Here is a 19,194-nt window from a genome sequence, read left to right as displayed (position 1 = left end):
TTCCTAGAACATTGAAAGCTATTACAAACGTCACACAAGCTGACATTTATGCTTACATGCCTTTGTACATATTTCCTTCTAAACAAATACACACACAATACATATCTCACAACACACAACAGCTAACAAAATTACAGTTTATAACCTATACAAAAAAAGGTACAAGTTTTTCGCGCCATATTTCCGTAACGAAGAAATCCGCAGAATAAAATATGAAGTGTAACTTATAATTTAAAAATACCGTAATGTACAAGTGTATTTAGGTGCTAAATAATTATTTATTTATTATATAATAGTTATAAAGTTGAAACAATGTCGAAGAAACCTGAAGAGAAACCGAGGGAGATACCACCATTGATGAACTTTGCCATTGGAGGCTTGAGCGGGTAACTTGAAACAGTAACATATCTTCTTTTTAGCTTTGTGCTAATCCCACGGTGTAAGTAAGTGTCGGCACAACATTTTTCTTTCTCAAAAATATGCTGGATCTGGCTGACGGTTTTGAAACCGGCCGCCTGCTTGACATCAACCTCCCTCCTTGGGAATATTAACCTTACGTCTAGACTAACACAAATGTAGTGATTGTAGACATTGACTTTAAACGAAAGTCCTGAAAAGACTTTGTCAAACTCATTCTGGAAGAAACAGAATCTTTACAGTCGATTTGTACTTCGTCAGTATTCGTCAGGCAGTTCTGGATCTCCCCCCTAGGTCCCGTTAGGTCATGAGGCCACCGCGCTGATGGCCGAGTGCACGTTGGGGTCATAAAATTATTAAAGTACGTAATCCCTGCTTAAAACGATTTACCCCGAATATTACCAGATGCCAAACAATGGTAAAACCTTTTATATTGATGACATTTCATTATTGTTCCTACAGAATGATGGCCACATGTGTAGTCCAGCCTATGGACTTGTTAAAAACCCGTATGCAGCTGATGGGTCCCGCCGGTAAGAACACGAGCCTGGGCAAGATCGCCGGTGACGTAATAAAGGCTGAAGGAGTGAAGGGCTTGTACAAGGGCTTATCTGCTGGGCTGTTCCGACAAGCGACGTATACTACTGGACGATTGGGGTGTTTTAATGCTCTGTTTGATATGTATAAAGCGTAAGTGGTTTTTTAAAACACTAAGAAATTGAGAGATTGTAGCTATTGGTTCTTGCAAGAATATTGACAGGTACTAGGTCCTTTCATACAAGATAAGGTACCGTCTCAGGATGTCCTGGGTCTCCTACGACAACTAGGTACTCCTCAAAATAAAGTCCCGGGCATATTTTGGAGACATCCTAGAATGGGGCCTATTGTGTGATAACTCGTTTCAGGACGTGGAAACGGCCTTATCATTGTTGTATTTTTTTTATTTCTCCTTTCGAATCAGATAAATTTTTATCCCTTTGACACAATATCGTCAGCTTTAAGTAGGAGTTGAATGCGTAAAAGAAATGCGGTCCTTTTGTTCAGGAATTATGGCGTGCCAGGCTTAGGAGCAAAGGTTTTACTGGGCATGATCGCTGGTAGCGTGGGCGCGTTCATCGGTACTCCCGCGGAGGTGGCCCTCATCAGAATGACGGCTGACGGCAGACTGCCTCCGGAGCAGAGGCGGAACTACACACATGTGTTCAACGCTCTAAGCAGGTATGCTTGTATTGTAAAAAGTATATTCATAACCTATATTTGGGCAGTATTAAACCCCTTAATGGTTAAATTATATTATAACTATATAGAGTCACAAGAAAACTCTCGTTTAATTGTTGGTCTCTTCAGTAACTAAATTTTCAGTGCCGGTTTGTTTTACACGTTTGAGTTCTATATTTCTATGCATATGGTATTCATTAAAGAATGTATCGTCAGGATAATTAGCGAAGAAGGTGTGACCGGATTATGGCGGGGGACAGGTGCTACCGTGAGCAGAGCTATTGTGGTCAACGGAGCACAACTCGGCTCTTACACACAGGTCACTACAGTTTCCACTACTACTTAAAGATTAATAGCTTGAATAGCTTCTACCGCGGCTTCATCCGCATCCCGTTTGAAAACATCTATATGTGTGCTAAATTGCATTACATTGCGAAATCCCAGAGTAGTACTTTAATGAGTATCATGCATCCATCCTTACAATCCTTACAAACTTAGTGTTAAGCCCTCATCAATGTAACTTCCTCCATAGGCTCGTGAGATGCTGCTACCGTCAATGGGGGGTGGACTCCCGTTACATTTCGTAGCCGCCATGATCTCCGGCTTCATCACTTCCGTTTCTTCGCTACCAGTGGACATTGTCAAAACAAGGTAAGCATTATTGAAAGAGGCTAGTAAATCCAGTCTTTTTGGAGAAATGAGGTTACACGTTTCGCGTGAAAATTATGATTTTCAGTTTGTTCTCCTTACCACCCGAATCCACTACTGCAAGACTGATTAATCATTATTTCATTATTTAATTTGCACGATTTTGTATCAGTCTTAGACCATCCTCAGGATAAAATGTAAGACTAGCTTAGGATTACATTGTGAATTTTTTTTGACGGCTTAGATTCAAGGCAATGTTCAGTTTATTGTACAAACTTATTGCAGGTCTAGAGTCAACCTTAATGTCTCAATGTCTTTCCAGAGTCCAAAATGCAGCTAAAGGAACAAGTCAGTTAGCAGTACTGTCCAGTGTGATCAAGAACGAGGGTATCCTAGCGTTGTGGAGTGGTCTACTGCCCACATACTTCAAGATCGGTCCTCACACTGTGCTCTGTTTCATATTCCTTGAACAACTGAACGCGTTGTACTTCAAACTGACTTGACATATGTATTTTTGTAACTCTAGTGCCTGGTCTGATGCATGTATATGCTCGAAATGAAATCGAAATTGTATGAAATTAACACTAATTTTGTCTGACGTAATTTTAATACAAACTTTTGTACTGTTAAAGTTGCAATTTAAGTGAATTTTCTAAACGAAAATAACTTTTATTACAAAATAGAGAAGTGTTTCAGTATTTTTTTGGAATAGTTGCCTGACTGGCAAAGAATCGTTGTTAACGAGGCTCTTTTTCATACTTTCAGACTTCAGGAGGTACGTGATCAATGAAATAATCAATTTACTAAATAGTTATTTGATAACTTGCCTCCTTGAAGCTTTGTTAAAACATTGCAGGCTGATAACACACGAATTGTGTATAAATAAACAAACATATTGTCAAAATATATCTTAACACAATTTACAAAACACATACCCGTCAAATAAATTACAGTTTTTTGTATTTATAAATCAAAACTTTCTGAAAAATACCTTAACGAATCCGTCATGTTACAGTGAATTTATAGAACTTGAAATATTTAACAATAAATATAAATATTTGGATGATGTTTTGTTAATTTTTGTACAGTATTCTTAGTTTTAAAGAATAATGGCAGAAGAGAAAACAAAAGAAATACCAGCTTGGATGAATTTTGTCATAGGTGGCGCTAGCGGGTAACTAAGTATTTATTTAGCAAAGAGTATTATCGTTTCCTTCGTAGAGTTGTTAATTAATTATTATAAGTAATCTAACACTGAAATAATTTTTCAAATCGGACCAGTAGTAGTAGTAAGTATAGATAAGAAATTGACTACATTAGGTAGTGAACAATCAAGTAAGATTTTTTACAGTAGTTTCGAGTATTCCACACTTACTGATTACTCTGGAGGTTCGGCCAAACGAATTATGAAAATAAACTAAAATATTGTTGTTCATATAATAGCCACCTTTACACACACACACACTCTATAGCGCATGAAACAATCGCGCGTGAAAGAGCGTGCAAGGGGAAAGGAAAGACCACGCGCCGTGCTCATCAGTCAAGCCCGCGTAGAAAATCGCGAGCGAAGACTGCTTTGCTGGGCGTAACCCTGCACGCTCCTAAAAACGTGTGTATAGGTAAAGGCGTAAAGGCGGCCAATAACTTTGCCTTTTCCACAGAATGATGGCCATATGTGTGGTGCAGCCTATGGACTTGTTAAAAACCCGTATGCAGTTGTTAGGCCCCGCCGGTAAGAACACGAGTGTGGCCACGGTCGCTAGTAATATTGTGAAGAACGAAGGAGTGAAGGGCTTGTACAAGGGCTTATCTGCCGGGCTCTTCCGACAAGCGACGTATACTACTGGACGATTGGGATGTTTTAATGCTCTGTTTGATGTGTATAAAGCGTAAGTTAGCAATTTATTACTTCAGAAAAAAACAAAACTTGATTTTGACATTTAACTTTATTCTAAAAATACCTAATTCAGAATGCTACATATTTTAAAATCGGCTCGCAATAGACTTATTTTTTAAATCCATCAACAGTGATGGATCTGGTGTTTAGTATTAGTAGTACTAGTATTACTAGTAGTACTAGTATTTTAGTTTATTTACTTTTAAAAGCATGTTACAAGGCCTAATAGTCCTTTTGTTCTGCAGATCACTAGTATAAATTATTTATGAATCATAAAATCATTCTATTTTAACCAACACAGACTGTTACCAGATGATTTTGTCCAGGAAATACGGTACTCCAGAGTTAGGAGTGAAGATTTTGCTGGGCATGATCGCGGGAAGTGTCGGCGCGTTCATCGGTACTCCCGCGGAGGTGGCCCTCATCAGAATGACGGCTGACGGGCGGCTGCCTCCGGAACAAAGACGGAACTACACACATGTGTTCAATGCTCTTAGCAGGTACCTACTAGTTTTAACGTACGTTTATATTTATGAGACGAGGAGTATCCAATTGGAGGTACCGCGTCCTGGCCACTTTATGGTGACTGTTGAAGGAACACCGTCAGGTTTTTAGTCGGTATGCCCAAATTTAAAAGCAGGAACGCCTAGCCGGCGGGAGAGCCCGACAGACCCCCGCTTCCTCCCTGGGACACGCGGTAATGCATTTTCCTGCCAAAAAATAAGGTTTATATTTATACGATGCCTTTTGCGTCTCGCATAGTTGACAGTTTTAGTTTCTAGGGTTGATTAAGGCTGCCTTTTTTGGATAAATCGGCCTTTTCTTCACTTGATACTCTTAGTATAATAGTCTTCTATACGGAGTCAACAATAGATTTAGCTTTAAATCTAATATCTATCTAATCTAATCTATTTTGGGCAAATAACAACATATTTTAAAGTGCCTGTCCTTGATTTGCTATCAGGATAATTCGTGAAGAAGGCGTGAGAGCGTTGTGGCGGGGTACAGGAGCCACCGTCAGCAGAGCTATCGTGGTCAACGGAGCACAACTCGGCTCTTACACACAGGTACTTCATTTACCTCCGTTTTATGAGGTACATTTAGCGGTAGTTTATCTATTCAATAGCGTTTAAACTCATATAAACATGACAGTTTGAATAGATAAACTACCGCTAATTGTGCCTCAGAAACCTGGCAATAGAGTTGGTACTTCTCCACAGAGATTTAACAACAATGGCGGCCTTTAGCAGCCAAATTTATACATCTCTTCTTTTTATTAGGTCGGGGAAAAAGTCTTTTCGCATTATAGTATGTATGAACTTGCGATAAAATCTTTTCTCTACACAATAGCTCGATATTTGGGTACCTCACGAGCTCGCTGAAAGAAACCTAATGAACCGTGTACCTGCCCAATTGTGATTCTTAAAGCCAAAGAGATTTTATTACAAGTTCATACACGCCTTAATGCGAAAAGACTTTTTCCCCGACCTTATATTAACAGCGTTTAAGCTCATATGAACATGTCAGTTTGAATAGATAAACTACTGCTAAATGTGCCTCAGAAACCGGCCATTAGAGTCGGAACTTACCTACGGAGATTTAACAACAATGGTAGCCCGAAGCCAAATATATTTCTTGTTTTTATGTTTCGCTCTCAGTGGCTTGTTGCTATATCCAGACAAGCAAAATAAAAAAGCGCGATATTACCAATCAAAACAGTTTCTTTTTAACCCCCAACGCAAAAAGAGTAGTGTTATAAGTTTGACGCGTCTGTCTGTCTGCCTGTGGCACCATAACTCCCGAACGGATGCAGTGATTTCAATTAAGTTTTTTGATGAAAATCGGTTGAGCCGTTTAAAAGTTATAGGGGGCGAAAGTGGGGAAGTGGGAGTTCTCAAATAGCTTCGTATGATCAGAAAATTGGTGGTAGGAGGATTAGAATGGCTTAAACTAACCTAAAGGAGATTAAAAAAAAGCACAAGGAAGTATGAAATAAAAACAATAATTTATAAAATCGAAATTTATAGTTATTTACGTGTATAAATGCGTCTTCATACCACAGGCTAGAGAGATGTTACTTCCATCAATAGGCGGTGGTTTCCCGCTACACTTTGCGTCTGCTATGATCTCTGGCTTCATCACAACTGTCGCCTCGCTGCCCGTGGACATCGTCAAAACAAGGTAACAAGTCAATGCAACTTATAAATTATTATACTTACATCACTCAGTTATTTTATTTTTTTTCTTTTAAAAAAAGACAACTCCTGCACTAAGAATTGCTCTTGTGTCGCAGGCACTTTTACAAACAACAGAAACAAAGCACAACCAGACCCGAAACAATGATTTGTGGATCGCACAAATAATTATAATTGTTCCGTGTTGGAATCGAACCCACGCAATGGTAGCGGCGTGGCGACCTAAATCACTGCCGCGGAGGCAGGCATTTGGTAGTTTCCGCACTAGGAAGAGGTCAAGATTTACTTTCTCTACAAATCAAAATCCTGCTTAATCTCATTGTAGTCCATAAATTTGTAATTTAAGTATGTCTATAATGTGTTTCTGTTTCGATTTCTATCAATTTGCGGTCCACATTCACTTGAGTCCTAAAATTCTAGGGGCTCGACCCGACTATAATAGTCATAACGATTGGAGTAGCCAAGTATGTCATCAGATTTTTTTTAACCGAAAATTGAATCCGCTTGTGTATAATACCGTGATTCAATTTTTCAGAGTCCAAAACGCAGCTAAAGGAACAAGTCAATTAGCAGTGTTAAATAATGTGATCAGGAACGAGGGTATCCTGGCGTTGTGGAGTGGTCTACTGCCCACATACTTGAAGATCGGTCCTCACACTGTCCTCTGTTTCGTCTTCCTAGAACAACTGAACGCTTTGTACTTTAGATTGGCATATTAATACCTGTTTTAGTCTCTGTACTGTGTTGTATACTTATAATACTTATGGAAAAACGAAGAATTTTTTATAGGTGTTTTTTTGAACATGGTACAAATTGTATGATGTCTATGTGGCGTTCTTTGGCGTCTGCCTACCCATATGGGAGAAGGCGTGGTTTTAGGTATGTGTTTATGTTTTGTAATATCAATTGTTATCACTGTAAATAATTGTCAATGTATTTTTTTTTTAATCATGACAATTTGTACGGAATTTTACACACGGGTGTGAGAATATTTGAAGATGTGTTTTAAAATAAATCTGACTGAGATATATTTAAAAATAGTGGCTTTATTCTGCAATTGAATAAAATGATAGCTAACCAAAGGAAAGAAACAACAAAAAAACAAAATTATGGGCTATATAAAACAGAATACCTAAATATCGCTAAAACTATCTTGTAAATCACTAAAATGAAACAATTATCTCCGGTGTAAGCTTATTTATTGTGAAGTTCTCTTATATACTAGTTGATCACCACTGCCACTCCTCGGTGAAGTCTTGTTCCATGGGGAAATGCCTCCTGAAAGTACATAGGTAACTTACTTTAGTCTTAAACAGAACCATAACAAAGACAGATACCAGTTTCTTTCTAGTTATTCCGAAAACTCAAAACTTCATAATATTTAACATAATTTAGCACATAGGGTAAAATCTTAACGGTGTATTATAAATGGTCTAATTCATAGGTTATGGCATTTAATGCGAATACTTTCCCACCGCGAGCGTGTCTCATCCTTCAACATATAATTTTGTACTGAAGAACATTTTGTAAAAGGAAAGATTTATCTAGAATATTCTAGAAAGATTGAATTACCTTCGGTGTGGCGGGGTGGCAGGTGAGGCGGGGGAGGCGGGCCCGGAGCGGCGCGGCGGCGTGCGCGTGCGCGGCGAGCCTGGAGACCGGCGCGCCACCTCGCCCAGTAGAGACAGGCACGAGCGGGATAGACGCTGACTGAAGTTCTACACAACATAACAGTTCACAATTACACAAAGAAAAACTCAAAAGATGTAATAATGCCTTGGGTTTAGTTATTAAAGGCATTATTACGCCTCGGATTTCAAGCCGTGAGCGCCCTTTTTTTAATTTAAATAGACGCTATATGTCATAGTATCTGCATAAGGGCTAAAGTCATGTCGTTGCTACACTAAAAAAAAAACCTTAATCCTCCTGAAACTGAGATGTTTTAACTACCAACGTCAAAAGGTAACACACAAATAAGTAAACCCGAAGTAGTTAAACCAAACCAGCTCCACACTGTATATCAGTGGTTCCCAACCAGTGGTCCGTGGAAGTCAAAATATGGTCCGCGAATGATATTAAATTTTTCTGGATGATTATTACACTTTATTTTTAATATACTTACATGGTGGTCCCTACTACCAAGAATAATATAAAAGTGGTCCCGGACTAAGTAAAGGTTGGGAACCCCTGCTGTATATGGAGCGAACAACTAGATGAAATAAAATATTTGATGGTGAATGATGATACAATATAGTTACCGGTAGACAGGAGCCCTTCATCTCGCGCAGGTCGATCTTCCTGAACAGTTCGCAGAGCAGCAGCTCGTGCAGGGTCGGCGTGCGGGGACCGAAGATCTGTTCTATGATCTCCACCACCTGAACATTTAGAATTACATTGGCATCTATTACAGTAACGTATCTGGGATCGTGATTTGAAGTCTTTATGGCATATAGTATTAAATGCTTTGGGCTTAATTTGGTTATTTACTTTAATTTAATAATGAACTTACATACGCCTAAGATGTGCAACTATTTCTTTAAGCTTTTTTTACCTATAAAGGTGTGAAAAAATGCATCTGCTAGATTCTACTTCACTGAAACAAAAAGGACAGCGTATATACATTATGTACTGTCTACATACATCATTTTTTATCTATTTGAAAAATGTCTTGAAAAAAGGTCAGACGCATAGCACTCGTAACCGGCTGTCCTGTATAACAAGATGTGAGTGAGGCAAAGGAAGTTGTTAAGGATCGTACCAATATGCGTTCTTTGGTCTCTGCCTACCCGAATGGGAAAAAGGCCTGATATTATGTATGTATGGTAAGGTTCAAAATAATAAACCAGTAAGTGCTTACATGAGGGTAGTTCGGCAACAGATCCGGCAACAGTGAGAGATCAATCTCTGCGCCGGCACACATCTCAAACAACACGTGTCCGAGTGACAGCGCCTCCACGTGCTCCAGCTGTGCCGCCAGGGCTATTGGACACCGAGGTAGCGCGCCGATCAGAGTGTTCTCTAGACCACATATCCTGGACAAGAGGTAAGCAGTAACACCGTTCAATCACTTGCAAAAACAATATACGACTATTGAGTATTGAGTTTTTTATTATACCAAGCGTTGGTATGAAAAAAATGCATTCCCACTTGTTATGTGGTGCAGTGGCGATAAATGAGACAGCTGAATACATCTCACTTATGACTGAGAGGATATCTGAGTCAGGCCTATACAAGATTTTCGAGGTTTTCTACCAATAAAAATTTTCATTGATGATTGTGATTACCCAGATTTAAAAAGTTGTGGGTTGTAAGCATATTAGCTCGAAAAGCACGTAAAACCGTATGTATTCCTGACATTTTACTTTGCTTAAGAGAATAAAAAGTTTGCTAGAAACCGGCAGCTGCCAAAAAACAATCTTTATTAATGTTATTGGCGCCCACCATGGGCTTACCTTGCCACACCGTTCTGGACGACAACATTGCCAGAGTGCAGGTGCCTGAAGGGTGGGAAGCCCTTCTCCTTGAGGAACATCAGACCCTCCAGCATCTGTCGTCCAAACCTGGCCACCTGCCACGCTGGCAGACCTGTACCAGCTGTCCCGTACTTACGACTGTATTCTTCGTTCCATGTACTCTGTAAAAGAAAGAGTTTTTAAATTTCCGGCATATTAAAAAAGGGTTTCATTCTTCAAATACTGTATTAGTAGTTTGACGTGTTTCGTAGCCACGAAACAAAGGAACGAACTTTCATTTTACTTCTTACACTTAAGTTCTCATTCTTGGCTTAGATATATTATTATGCTTATTTTTCTTGGTCATACCAAAAGGTATTTATAGCAATTTCACTGGTATATACGAAGTTTTTATATTCTTTCAACAGTCACGTATCAGACCACAAAATATGGCAAACACAAATACCAGCCAAAAAAACAAAACTGTACCTTATATATAAGATCCCTCAAGCTTCCCCGTGAGTTGAACGGCAGCACCGCGAGTGCATGGCCGTTACACAGCTCCAGGTCCAGCACTGGGTAGATGTATGGATGGTGCAGCGCTCGGAACAGCTCCATGATGAGCGTCTTCGAGCGCTCGCCCTGCTCTATCGGACACTTGTTTGTCAGCGGCATCTGAAGAACAACCACATTCTTAATAAGTTTTACAACCACGTTTGTGATAAGGTTCATCTATAGCTTGTTAATCCGTTAGTTCATTGATTCAATTGTTCATCAGAAAAATGTACCTATACACAAAAATACATAATTAATTTAGAGGTGGAATCTCTCCATCATCGTCATCGAGGCTGGAAGACTATCTTTCAGCAGAAGGAACTTAATACGTGCCTACATATTATTTTATTACACAATTAGCCATTGCACTTGGTAGTTGGTTAATTGTAATTACTTACCAAAGTTAGCAGTCTATCAGTTTTGATGGAGTTGTCGTGAATGGCAAACCAATGCTTGTTGGGACGTGAGCCGATCGCGCACAGCGGTGATAGCAGGTCGTATCTGAAAGTATACTCCATGTTATTGTGATAATTACAGATTTTATGATAAATATATATATCCATTAATAGTGTTTCATCAGAAACTACTTCGCAAAAACCTCTTAGTTTTTTTTAAGTGTAAAGAAGTTATAACTTATGTTGAGTTATTGTATGAAAAGTATGTTAATATGTATTTATATAATCTGAGATAAATGAAATAATGAATATTTGAAATAAATGGTTATGTTACCTGTTAGACTGCGCCAGATATTCTGTGCAGATGGCCAGCGCTGCTGAACTCTCCATTGATCGCTCGTATCTACAGCAAACAAGAAACATTATAATTATTACAATAATAAAAAATATACCCGGAAAACCAGTGGCATAAGATCCTAAACATCAATCACATAAAAAATACAAAAAACCTTAATAAAACACAAATACTTATAGGTCTGTTTCTACTTCAAATCAAGGCTTCTATAACAAATTCTAACGAAACATATGTACACCCATCTATATTTTGTGTCAATAAGTAGTTTAAGTCACCGAGACACCGGTTTGAATTCCTAGTGTAAGAGTTACCTGGGTGAGGCGGGAGGTTCCATGGGCGAGGACTTCCCAGAACCGGTGCCCATCAGCGACTTGTTGAACAACAGCTTGGCCAGCGAGTCGATCTTCTGGGCAACCAGCGGCGCGCGCTCCGAGCTCTCCTCTACGCACATCGTTACAAGTTTTATTTAATACTTATATTGAAATGAAATTAATGCCAATTTGGTTTATGAAATCTTTTGAAATTAAGATCCACATACGACAACTTAAGTTGTCCTGTTGTAAAACCTTCGATTTTAGTGAAAGAAAAAGCAAAAGAGGTAATTCTGGGCATCTTTACTCTTTTAAAATGATTATACGTATGGTGAATTCCATAATAAAAAAAAGTAAATGAAGACAGCTGAAGTGCGTGGCTACAGTTAATATAAATAACAAATAGCACTCCAGGCGACGATTGTACTGAAAATAGCAAGGTAGGTACAGTCAGCCCAGGTAGGCGAGCTTACTGTACCTACGCAAAACTATATCTAGACTAGCTTTTACCCGCGACTTCGTCCGCCACCTGAATTTTCCCATTGGAACGCGTCATTTTCCCGGGGTAAAAAGTAGCCTATGTCCTTTTTCGGGTACCAATATATCTCCATACCAAATTTCATACAAATTGGTTCAGCAGTTTAAGCGTGATTGAGCAACAGACAGACAGAGTTACTTTCGCATTTATAATATTAAGTATGGATTATATTACTACTAGTGGTACCTACAAAACATAAGTGCTACAAAGCAAGTGAAATATAAGTAAATTGTAAGCGTTTGTAAATAATAAGAAGAGATATAAAGCAGATACTTGAACTACACGCGCAAGAAGATCCTTCGCCATCGTCCAGCCGGCCGCCATCTTGCGTTAGCGGACAAAAACAAACGAAACTTATCAACCACACTGACACATAGGCAGAAGTCACGCTTAACTCATCGTCTTATTATACTTATCATAATTAACAAATATTTAGGCTATATATGACTTCCTCTCCCGGGCTTTAATTTAGATTATGCGAAAGGCCTGAAGTGAAAGGATAATTGAATGCAAAATTCAGTGAGTGTGAGCATTCCGATTACTATGTTGAGCGAAGTAAAAAAAACTTGGAGAGAAATTATAACGCTCTAGATATTAAGGTGGAACTGAAATTTCAAATAGTTATTACTTGTGCAAAAATCGCTAGAGATTCGCTCAAATGATTGAGAAAGTAGAAATTTTCAGAAACCTTCATATTATTAAAACTGAATTCGTGACAGAATTAGCTAAACTTCTGCCTAATGTACACCGTAAAACATAAAATCTAGCAACACTGTGCTTTAAAACAATTAAACCGAACACGGTATTTTAAACGAATTTAACACGATTAACTTTAACTTAGATTTTCTCACTAACAACAAAGGATGACCAAAACCTCGCAGACCATGACATATCTTCAAGTTATATGAAACTGATTAACTGAAACTATAAAGTCCCGCAAATAACTTTGATATTTATACGTCCATACATTGTGACGTGTCAGTAATTAAACCACAAATTTCAAACGGCTTTTGGTTTTGATCATCCTTTTATATTCCTCACTCACCTTCACTTTCCTCTCTATCAGTAGACACAGAACGTATTCTAAAAGCATTCCGTTTGTTCGCAGCTGCGATAGACTCAGGATTCAGTTCAGCAGCTGACTGCGCCCTTCTGCAAGCTCCACGACGTTTCTTCTTCCTATAACTGGTCCTCGGGCGTTCTTGATAAAACCTGTCGTGTCCAGTCGTCTCCGGTTCCTTCTGTTCTTTCCCCTCATTATTCGACTTCATATGTTGATACAAATTAAACATTTTGACCGTTTTCAAATACAATATCAACTTCCCAAATTTACTTTTCATACGTCATAACTTTTTTGGTAACGAAATCACAGAATTATGTAATACTGGTCCAAATTAGTGAGTAAATGTGTGTTGAGTACGAGTCGGTGAATGTCTGAGCGGTGAAGTATGTCAATAGTAACTAATTGAAGACCTACAAGTGTGGTATTAGCTGAGTACTGGCCACGTCGATACGGTGACTCTACGTAGATATACTTTCATGTATTTAATCCAATACGTATTGAAACTATCATGGGAATCATTACTTTGCTGTATTACGTGTACTTGGGAAATGTATATGAATCATCTAATTGAATACATTACTAGCCATTGCGGGCACGATATGTTTAATAACTATCATTAATTAATTTTATACTAAAACCTTTTCCGTTAATTATTTTATCTATTGGTAAAAACCGCAAGTAAATCTGTGCAGTAATTTTTGATATTAATACGAACCAACAATCAGAGTGGTAGAGTTTGTTATATAAATAAAAAAAGTAATATAAAATCATATACTTTATTTTATATTTTAACAATGAATTAAGCTATGTTTGACTTAACGTGTATTTCAGCTAACATTGCTATTTTTTTTAATAAATACAATGACATGGCATAAATTCACTAAGTAGCATCACAAAATTTACATTTTAAAACACAATACATCCCTATACTAATTAATATCCTGATTTTTTGAGTTTCTTACAGTTTCTACGCACCAATTAATTCTATGAGTCTGAATGTAACAACAAGCTGCTTTTCAGCAAGTGACAGCTAAAGACGTCACTGCGAAAAGCGGGTGACGGAGCGAAAGGGCGCCGCGTCATCGTCATTACGTGTCCGTCAAATTTAGGGTTAATTTGATAACAAAAATAAGTAAATATCTTGCACAGAGAGCTAGCTACAAGATCAATTATCCTATACTTGGTAGTTCACGCGACAATTAACAGAATTGTATCATTTAAAATAGCATAACTGACCATCCACATACCCATTTGTTTAAATTTTAAATTAAACCCTGTATTCAAAAGTCACCTTGTTCCACCGTGCATCTTTAGTTGCTTTTTTTGACCTGTACAACGGCTTGTTGCTATATTCGGACACACAGAGATAACTAACACTTCCTTATATTTTTGTTTTCGCTTGCTACACAGCAAGGCTTGTTGCTATATTCGGACACACAAAGATAACTGTCGCTTCGTAACATTTTTTGGCGACGTTACCTAATCTACTGTTTCTTTTCTAATCGTCTATAGCCAAGAAATGTTCTCTATATTGTCTGCTTAGTTCTTCAGTGAGGTAGAAAGCGAGTATGGTATAACTGGATAACCTGCAGTAGTAGGGCAGGAAAGCTCGCCAGAAACCAAACAAACCATGTTTTCGAAGCACATTTCTGAGGATTGTATGTTCGTGAACGTGTACTGTTACTGCTTGATATCTAGAAAATTAACAAAAATACTTAATTTTTATAATTACTGCATACTTTACTGTTATATTCGAAGGTATAGACGCCATAGGCGAAGGTGTGTGTAGTACAATTCTTTAATAATATTGTTATATTAAGTGTGTATTAGACGAAGACTTGTTTCGTGAAACCTTAAAAGCAGTAAATAGCGATAGAATCTTGCCTTTAAAGTATACCCAAGAACTTGCTTATAATGACCAAATCTTTGCAATTTTATGTAAGTCATTTTGTATTTTAGTTGCTCGCGGTTCAATCATAAAAAATGACAACTACGAAATACTGTAACATACAATTTGGGAATAGACACTACAATTAACGAGGTACTACAGGTGCATTTCTGCATTTTGAGCAAAGAGATACAGTAAAATGAAATAGTGTTCGTACGTTGTCTTGACGAGGTCCACAGGCAAGGAGAGTACAGCTGTGATGAAACTGGATATAAGTGACGTGTACACGTGCAAGCGGAAGTCTTTGGCTTTCGGCCGTTTTTCAGCGAGCATATCGTGGATCTGTATGTTACACAAAAAATAATATTAATTTAGCTACGCTTAAAGAAAAAATAGTAGTAGGTACCTACTTACAATAAACAGAAACAAATTTTCGTCCCAGAGTTAGTTTTGGCAAAAGAAATAGTTATAGAAATAGTTGTTTCCACCACAAAGGGGTTAATACAAAGAGGTTTTCAAGAAAGAACAGGGGTAAGAGGTGGGAAGGCTACACCTTAAGCTCCCTTGCTACTGACCGTGCGATGACTAGCCAAATGTTGTATGAATATTGTTTCATCTGGGTAGAAAACAGAACAACATCAATAGGTCACATGACTAACTATATAGTTAGTTGTTTGTAAGACGACTGACCTGTGAATAGGATCCTATTTGCACGACGGAGAAGAACACAGACCGTGTCATGGAGAACATTACACCATGCCATAGACCACGTATACCGTCTTCACGAGTTATTCTGTATAACGTAATGCAAATCAGCGATAGAATGGATGCATCCAAAATGTTCGATGACGGAAGCTATTAAAAGCCTTAATTATTTCATTCATGTATATTTTTTTATTAAAAGGCCGGCATTTTTAGAAGTCATGTGTTTCTAAATTAATATTTCAGGCGAAAATGTAAGCTCTGGAATGGTTTAAACAGATCTTGTATAACCACTTGTTCATTCAAAACAGCCCAACATGTTGAATTTTTCTCGGGCACAGGTTGCCCATCGTGTAAAGAAGGTTTCCGGGTAGGATATTCTCGGTAGATAGTAGAAGCCTGACTTTCAGTAACGTATCTAGCAAGGGACAATGGAGCTATATATATCTTTTAATTGAGGACCCAGAACTAAAAGTAACCTAATTATAAAAAAGACAATAATGACATACTTTCGAAAAGCATCAATCATGCCATGGTACCGCCTCGTGTGGACATTGGCGCCGTCAGCCATCATCCTGACGAGCACGATGTCGACCGGACAGCCCACCATAGCGCCCAGCAACCCCGCGTACACACCGTACCGCACGTTATTTACTAAGCTCGGAGTACTACCATGCTTTCTGAAAGGAAAAGAGTTAGTGAGGATATTGGTCTTTACGCTTCCTAACTAATTTACGTTAAAAACTTTAGCTTATATATGCTTCTTCTGTAATTCTTTCCCCGTGGACAAAATCATAACAATGCGACCTTATTGAAAAATCGTGTTGTGCAATGGAGAGATCTTTCACGCCATAAGAAGATTGGCAGGCTGTGTCCCAGCTGTAAACATTCTGATAAGTGATATTAAAGAATTTGCACAAATATATTTCTCGTCGCAAATGGCCTCATTTGCGAATAAAACACAATTTTTATTTGGAAGGCACTATACTTAATTTTAATCTTGATTAATTGTGCATGGGCTCTCTACTTAATTGTCGTACTATTTGTAACTTTGTCGCCTATTAAAGGCCTTTGGTACATAATATACATAGGATAGGGGAATTGACGCAAACACGTGCAACGCGAGAGTTGAAAAGCTTACTTCTCATGTCTATCATGAAGCCAGTAATACGAGCCGATCCTGGTAGACGTGTAGCATATCTGTCTCATGATCCCGGCGTGGATGCCCGCGTACAATGCCGCATAGCCTTCCCTCTGGATTATACACCTCATCAAACTCACACCTTCCACCGTTGGCCTCATCTGCATGCGTACTTTTGTCACGTCTAGCGGGTGAAGTAATGTTGTTGCTAATATACTGCAAATGTTTAAAGAAAACTTAGATACCTTATTTAAAAATGGCTACCTAAATCCTGTATGACACGATGTTTGGATATGAATGAAACAAAAGAAGTTTGTAAGGATCGTAGTAATTGGCTTTCTTTGGTCTCTGCCTACCTCCGTGTGAAACAAGCGTCATTTTATGTATATAAATTTGCATCTACAAATCTACCTAATAAGGTAATAAGGGTCCTAAAATTTATTTAGTTTGAGTGTTTCGCACCTCAAAAGCAGAAATGTCAAATTGAAAAATGGAAGACCGAGTTTTTGCCCATACTTTTACTTTAGTCTTTTTTTACAAATCTGTTTATATTAGGACTAGATTTAACCGGGACCAACTTATACACCCTCCGAAGCATGTAGACACTCAGTACAAATACCACTATGCGCCGGTCACGCATCCATGGAAAGACTGCACCAATGGGGACTTAACCCACAGATCGTTTACTGACCAACGAGCGCCCCGAATATTGGCGCAGTCGTAAACGTGGTCACCTCGTCACAATAACCGTAGCGCCGCGTGTGGCGGGTTCGAATCCCACCCGGGACAAGTATTTGTGTGATGAGCACGAGTTCTAAGCCTGGTTGTTAATGTATCTTTTTAAGTGTATGTACACAGAAGTATATAAGTATGTTTATCAGTTATTTGGTTCCCATAGTACAAGCTCTGCTCAGTTTGGAATCAAATGACCGTGTGTGAGTTGTTAAATGATATTTATTTATTTATTTTATTTAAATGACCGTGTGTGAGTTGTCCAGTGATATTAATTAATTTATTTATATTCTATAACAACTTACCCAGATATAGTTCCGATAAACACTTTAGCTCTCTTAGGAATGTATTCATAGTGTCTCCGTTTCTTAACCATGTTTCCTACTTCATTATTTTATTGAGTTTAATTTATTAATTGTGTATTGCTTCGTGAAACTTAACTATTGTTTTTGTTTGTATACATTTTGTGATGATTCTGACATTGACAGTTGACCATGGATTATTCTTTACAAACTTCTTTCAGCAAAAGAAGTGAGAATTGAAACTCTTTTTTAATAAAGAGGTTATATTAAGATCTTTGTAGTCTACGGAAGTGCATACATACAAAACATCACGCCTGTTATAACCGAAGGTGTAGGGGTGTATGAAATACACCCACGTTTCGATATTTACAATGTTGGTCCCGTGTAGGTAACAGGAGGTGGACAGCTTATACCGGGCAATTTACCAGTCTACGGGCTTCTATAGAGAAATATTCTAATATAACTTAGAAAGAACTAATACCACTTTGCCCGACCTGGGAATCGAGCCTGATACTTCATGATCAGTAGTCGGTTACACTAACTTTGAGTAAATTAGGTAGGCAGAGGCGATTAAAAAACTGTCGCATTTTGCCGTTTTCGAACTCAGTTCTATTTAATTGCCATATTCCCTTATACATAACCATAATATTATATATCATATGGCGATGTTTACATCGCAATAAAATCATAACAGCTTCCGATGACTACAAATCCTACAAAATTTCAAAACTGTCGTATCACCTATCGGATTTACTTGAAAAAGCAATTCATTTCACTATAAGGTTGACGTTGATCAATGTCTACTGATAACAGATTGTAAATTTTGTAACAGGTGTTCAAGATCATGAAATCAAGACTTGTAAGCTTCCTCATCAATACTCATCATGAGTCAGTAAAGTCTCAATGAATAAACAAAATAAGACAGCTGAGACAGCACTTTACTTGTTATCAGATAGTAAATAATACCTTGTCTCATACAAATCGTGTGTTGAACTCTATATTTCGCAATCAAAGATAAGATTTATTACATCAATTTGAGCCTATCAACGGAATAACCAACACAAGAGGAAAGGGCATGGCCCGCGTGGTATATAAAGTATGTGTAGCTATACCTATCCTGGTCTATGGCAGGTCATTTTAATTTGTAATAGTTGCCTATTCCTTTTCATATTTCAGTGTACGTTCAAAATGTCATCGGCTGAGTTTGGCGACAGCCATCTTCAATGAAATAGTATGACATGCCCTTTCCTCTTGTGTTAGTTATTCCGTGAGCCTATCTGTGAACAAAATGTTGAAATTTTTGGAAATATTATTTCTATGTCACCGTTAAATGCAAAACTAAAAGTATGGAAAAATAAAATATCGCCTGAATCAGAATTGTTTAA

General features: G+C 38.1%; 4 protein-coding genes across 5 annotated transcripts; 2 read left to right on the top strand and 2 right to left on the bottom strand.

Moving 5' to 3' along the window:
- The first annotated feature begins 312 nt into the window (after positions 1–312).
- LOC142979603 (mitochondrial 2-oxoglutarate/malate carrier protein-like) lies at positions 313–2,786 on the top strand. Its single transcript, XM_076124633.1, has 6 exons — positions 313–386; positions 880–1,107; positions 1,462–1,635; positions 1,852–1,954; positions 2,168–2,286; positions 2,606–2,786. Exons 1-6 carry the CDS (start codon positions 313–315, stop codon positions 2,784–2,786), a joined length of 879 nt encoding a protein of 292 aa, XP_075980748.1.
- Positions 2,787–3,197: 411 nt separating this feature from the next.
- On the top strand, positions 3,198–7,405 carry LOC142979524 (mitochondrial 2-oxoglutarate/malate carrier protein-like). Its single transcript, XM_076124476.1, has 6 exons — positions 3,198–3,457; positions 3,945–4,172; positions 4,507–4,680; positions 5,145–5,247; positions 6,243–6,361; positions 6,911–7,405. The coding sequence occupies exons 1-6, from the start codon at positions 3,393–3,395 to the stop codon at positions 7,092–7,094; spliced, it is 873 nt and encodes a 290-aa protein (XP_075980591.1). The 5' UTR covers positions 3,198–3,392; the 3' UTR covers positions 7,095–7,405.
- A 114-nt stretch (positions 7,406–7,519) lies between these two features.
- On the bottom strand, positions 7,520–13,469 carry Slob (Slowpoke binding protein). 2 transcript variants are annotated; one of them, XM_076124474.1, is made up of 11 exons: positions 13,027–13,468; positions 12,255–12,305; positions 11,444–11,573; positions 11,112–11,180; positions 10,781–10,883; positions 10,317–10,502; positions 9,828–10,009; positions 9,233–9,407; positions 8,634–8,750; positions 7,948–8,093; positions 7,520–7,653 (listed from the first exon to the last, which is right to left on the bottom strand). In XM_076124474.1, the coding sequence occupies exons 1-11, from the start codon at positions 13,319–13,321 to the stop codon at positions 7,605–7,607; spliced, it is 1,503 nt and encodes a 500-aa protein (XP_075980589.1). In that variant the 5' UTR covers positions 13,322–13,468; the 3' UTR covers positions 7,520–7,604. The 2 variants fall into 2 exon arrangements, with proteins under 2 accessions (XP_075980589.1, XP_075980590.1); XM_076124475.1 differs by lacking the exon at positions 12,255–12,305 and having other exon boundaries at positions 13,027–13,469.
- A 1,073-nt stretch (positions 13,470–14,542) lies between these two features.
- LOC142979602 (mitochondrial 2-oxoglutarate/malate carrier protein-like) lies at positions 14,543–17,953 on the bottom strand. The gene is made up of 6 exons (XM_076124632.1): positions 17,813–17,953; positions 16,776–16,991; positions 16,144–16,314; positions 15,623–15,725; positions 15,150–15,274; positions 14,543–14,738 (listed from the first exon to the last, which is right to left on the bottom strand). The coding sequence occupies exons 1-6, from the start codon at positions 17,881–17,883 to the stop codon at positions 14,543–14,545; spliced, it is 882 nt and encodes a 293-aa protein (XP_075980747.1). The 5' UTR covers positions 17,884–17,953.
- Between the last annotated feature and the right edge of the window lie 1,241 nt (positions 17,954–19,194).

Source organism: Anticarsia gemmatalis, chromosome 16, assembly GCF_050436995.1.
Source record: "Anticarsia gemmatalis isolate Benzon Research Colony breed Stoneville strain chromosome 16, ilAntGemm2 primary, whole genome shotgun sequence".
NCBI classification, from domain to species: Eukaryota; Metazoa; Arthropoda; class Insecta; order Lepidoptera; family Erebidae; genus Anticarsia; species Anticarsia gemmatalis.
The sequence above is the reverse complement of the archived record's forward strand: the minus strand, read 5'-3'. Positions and strand labels throughout refer to the sequence as shown.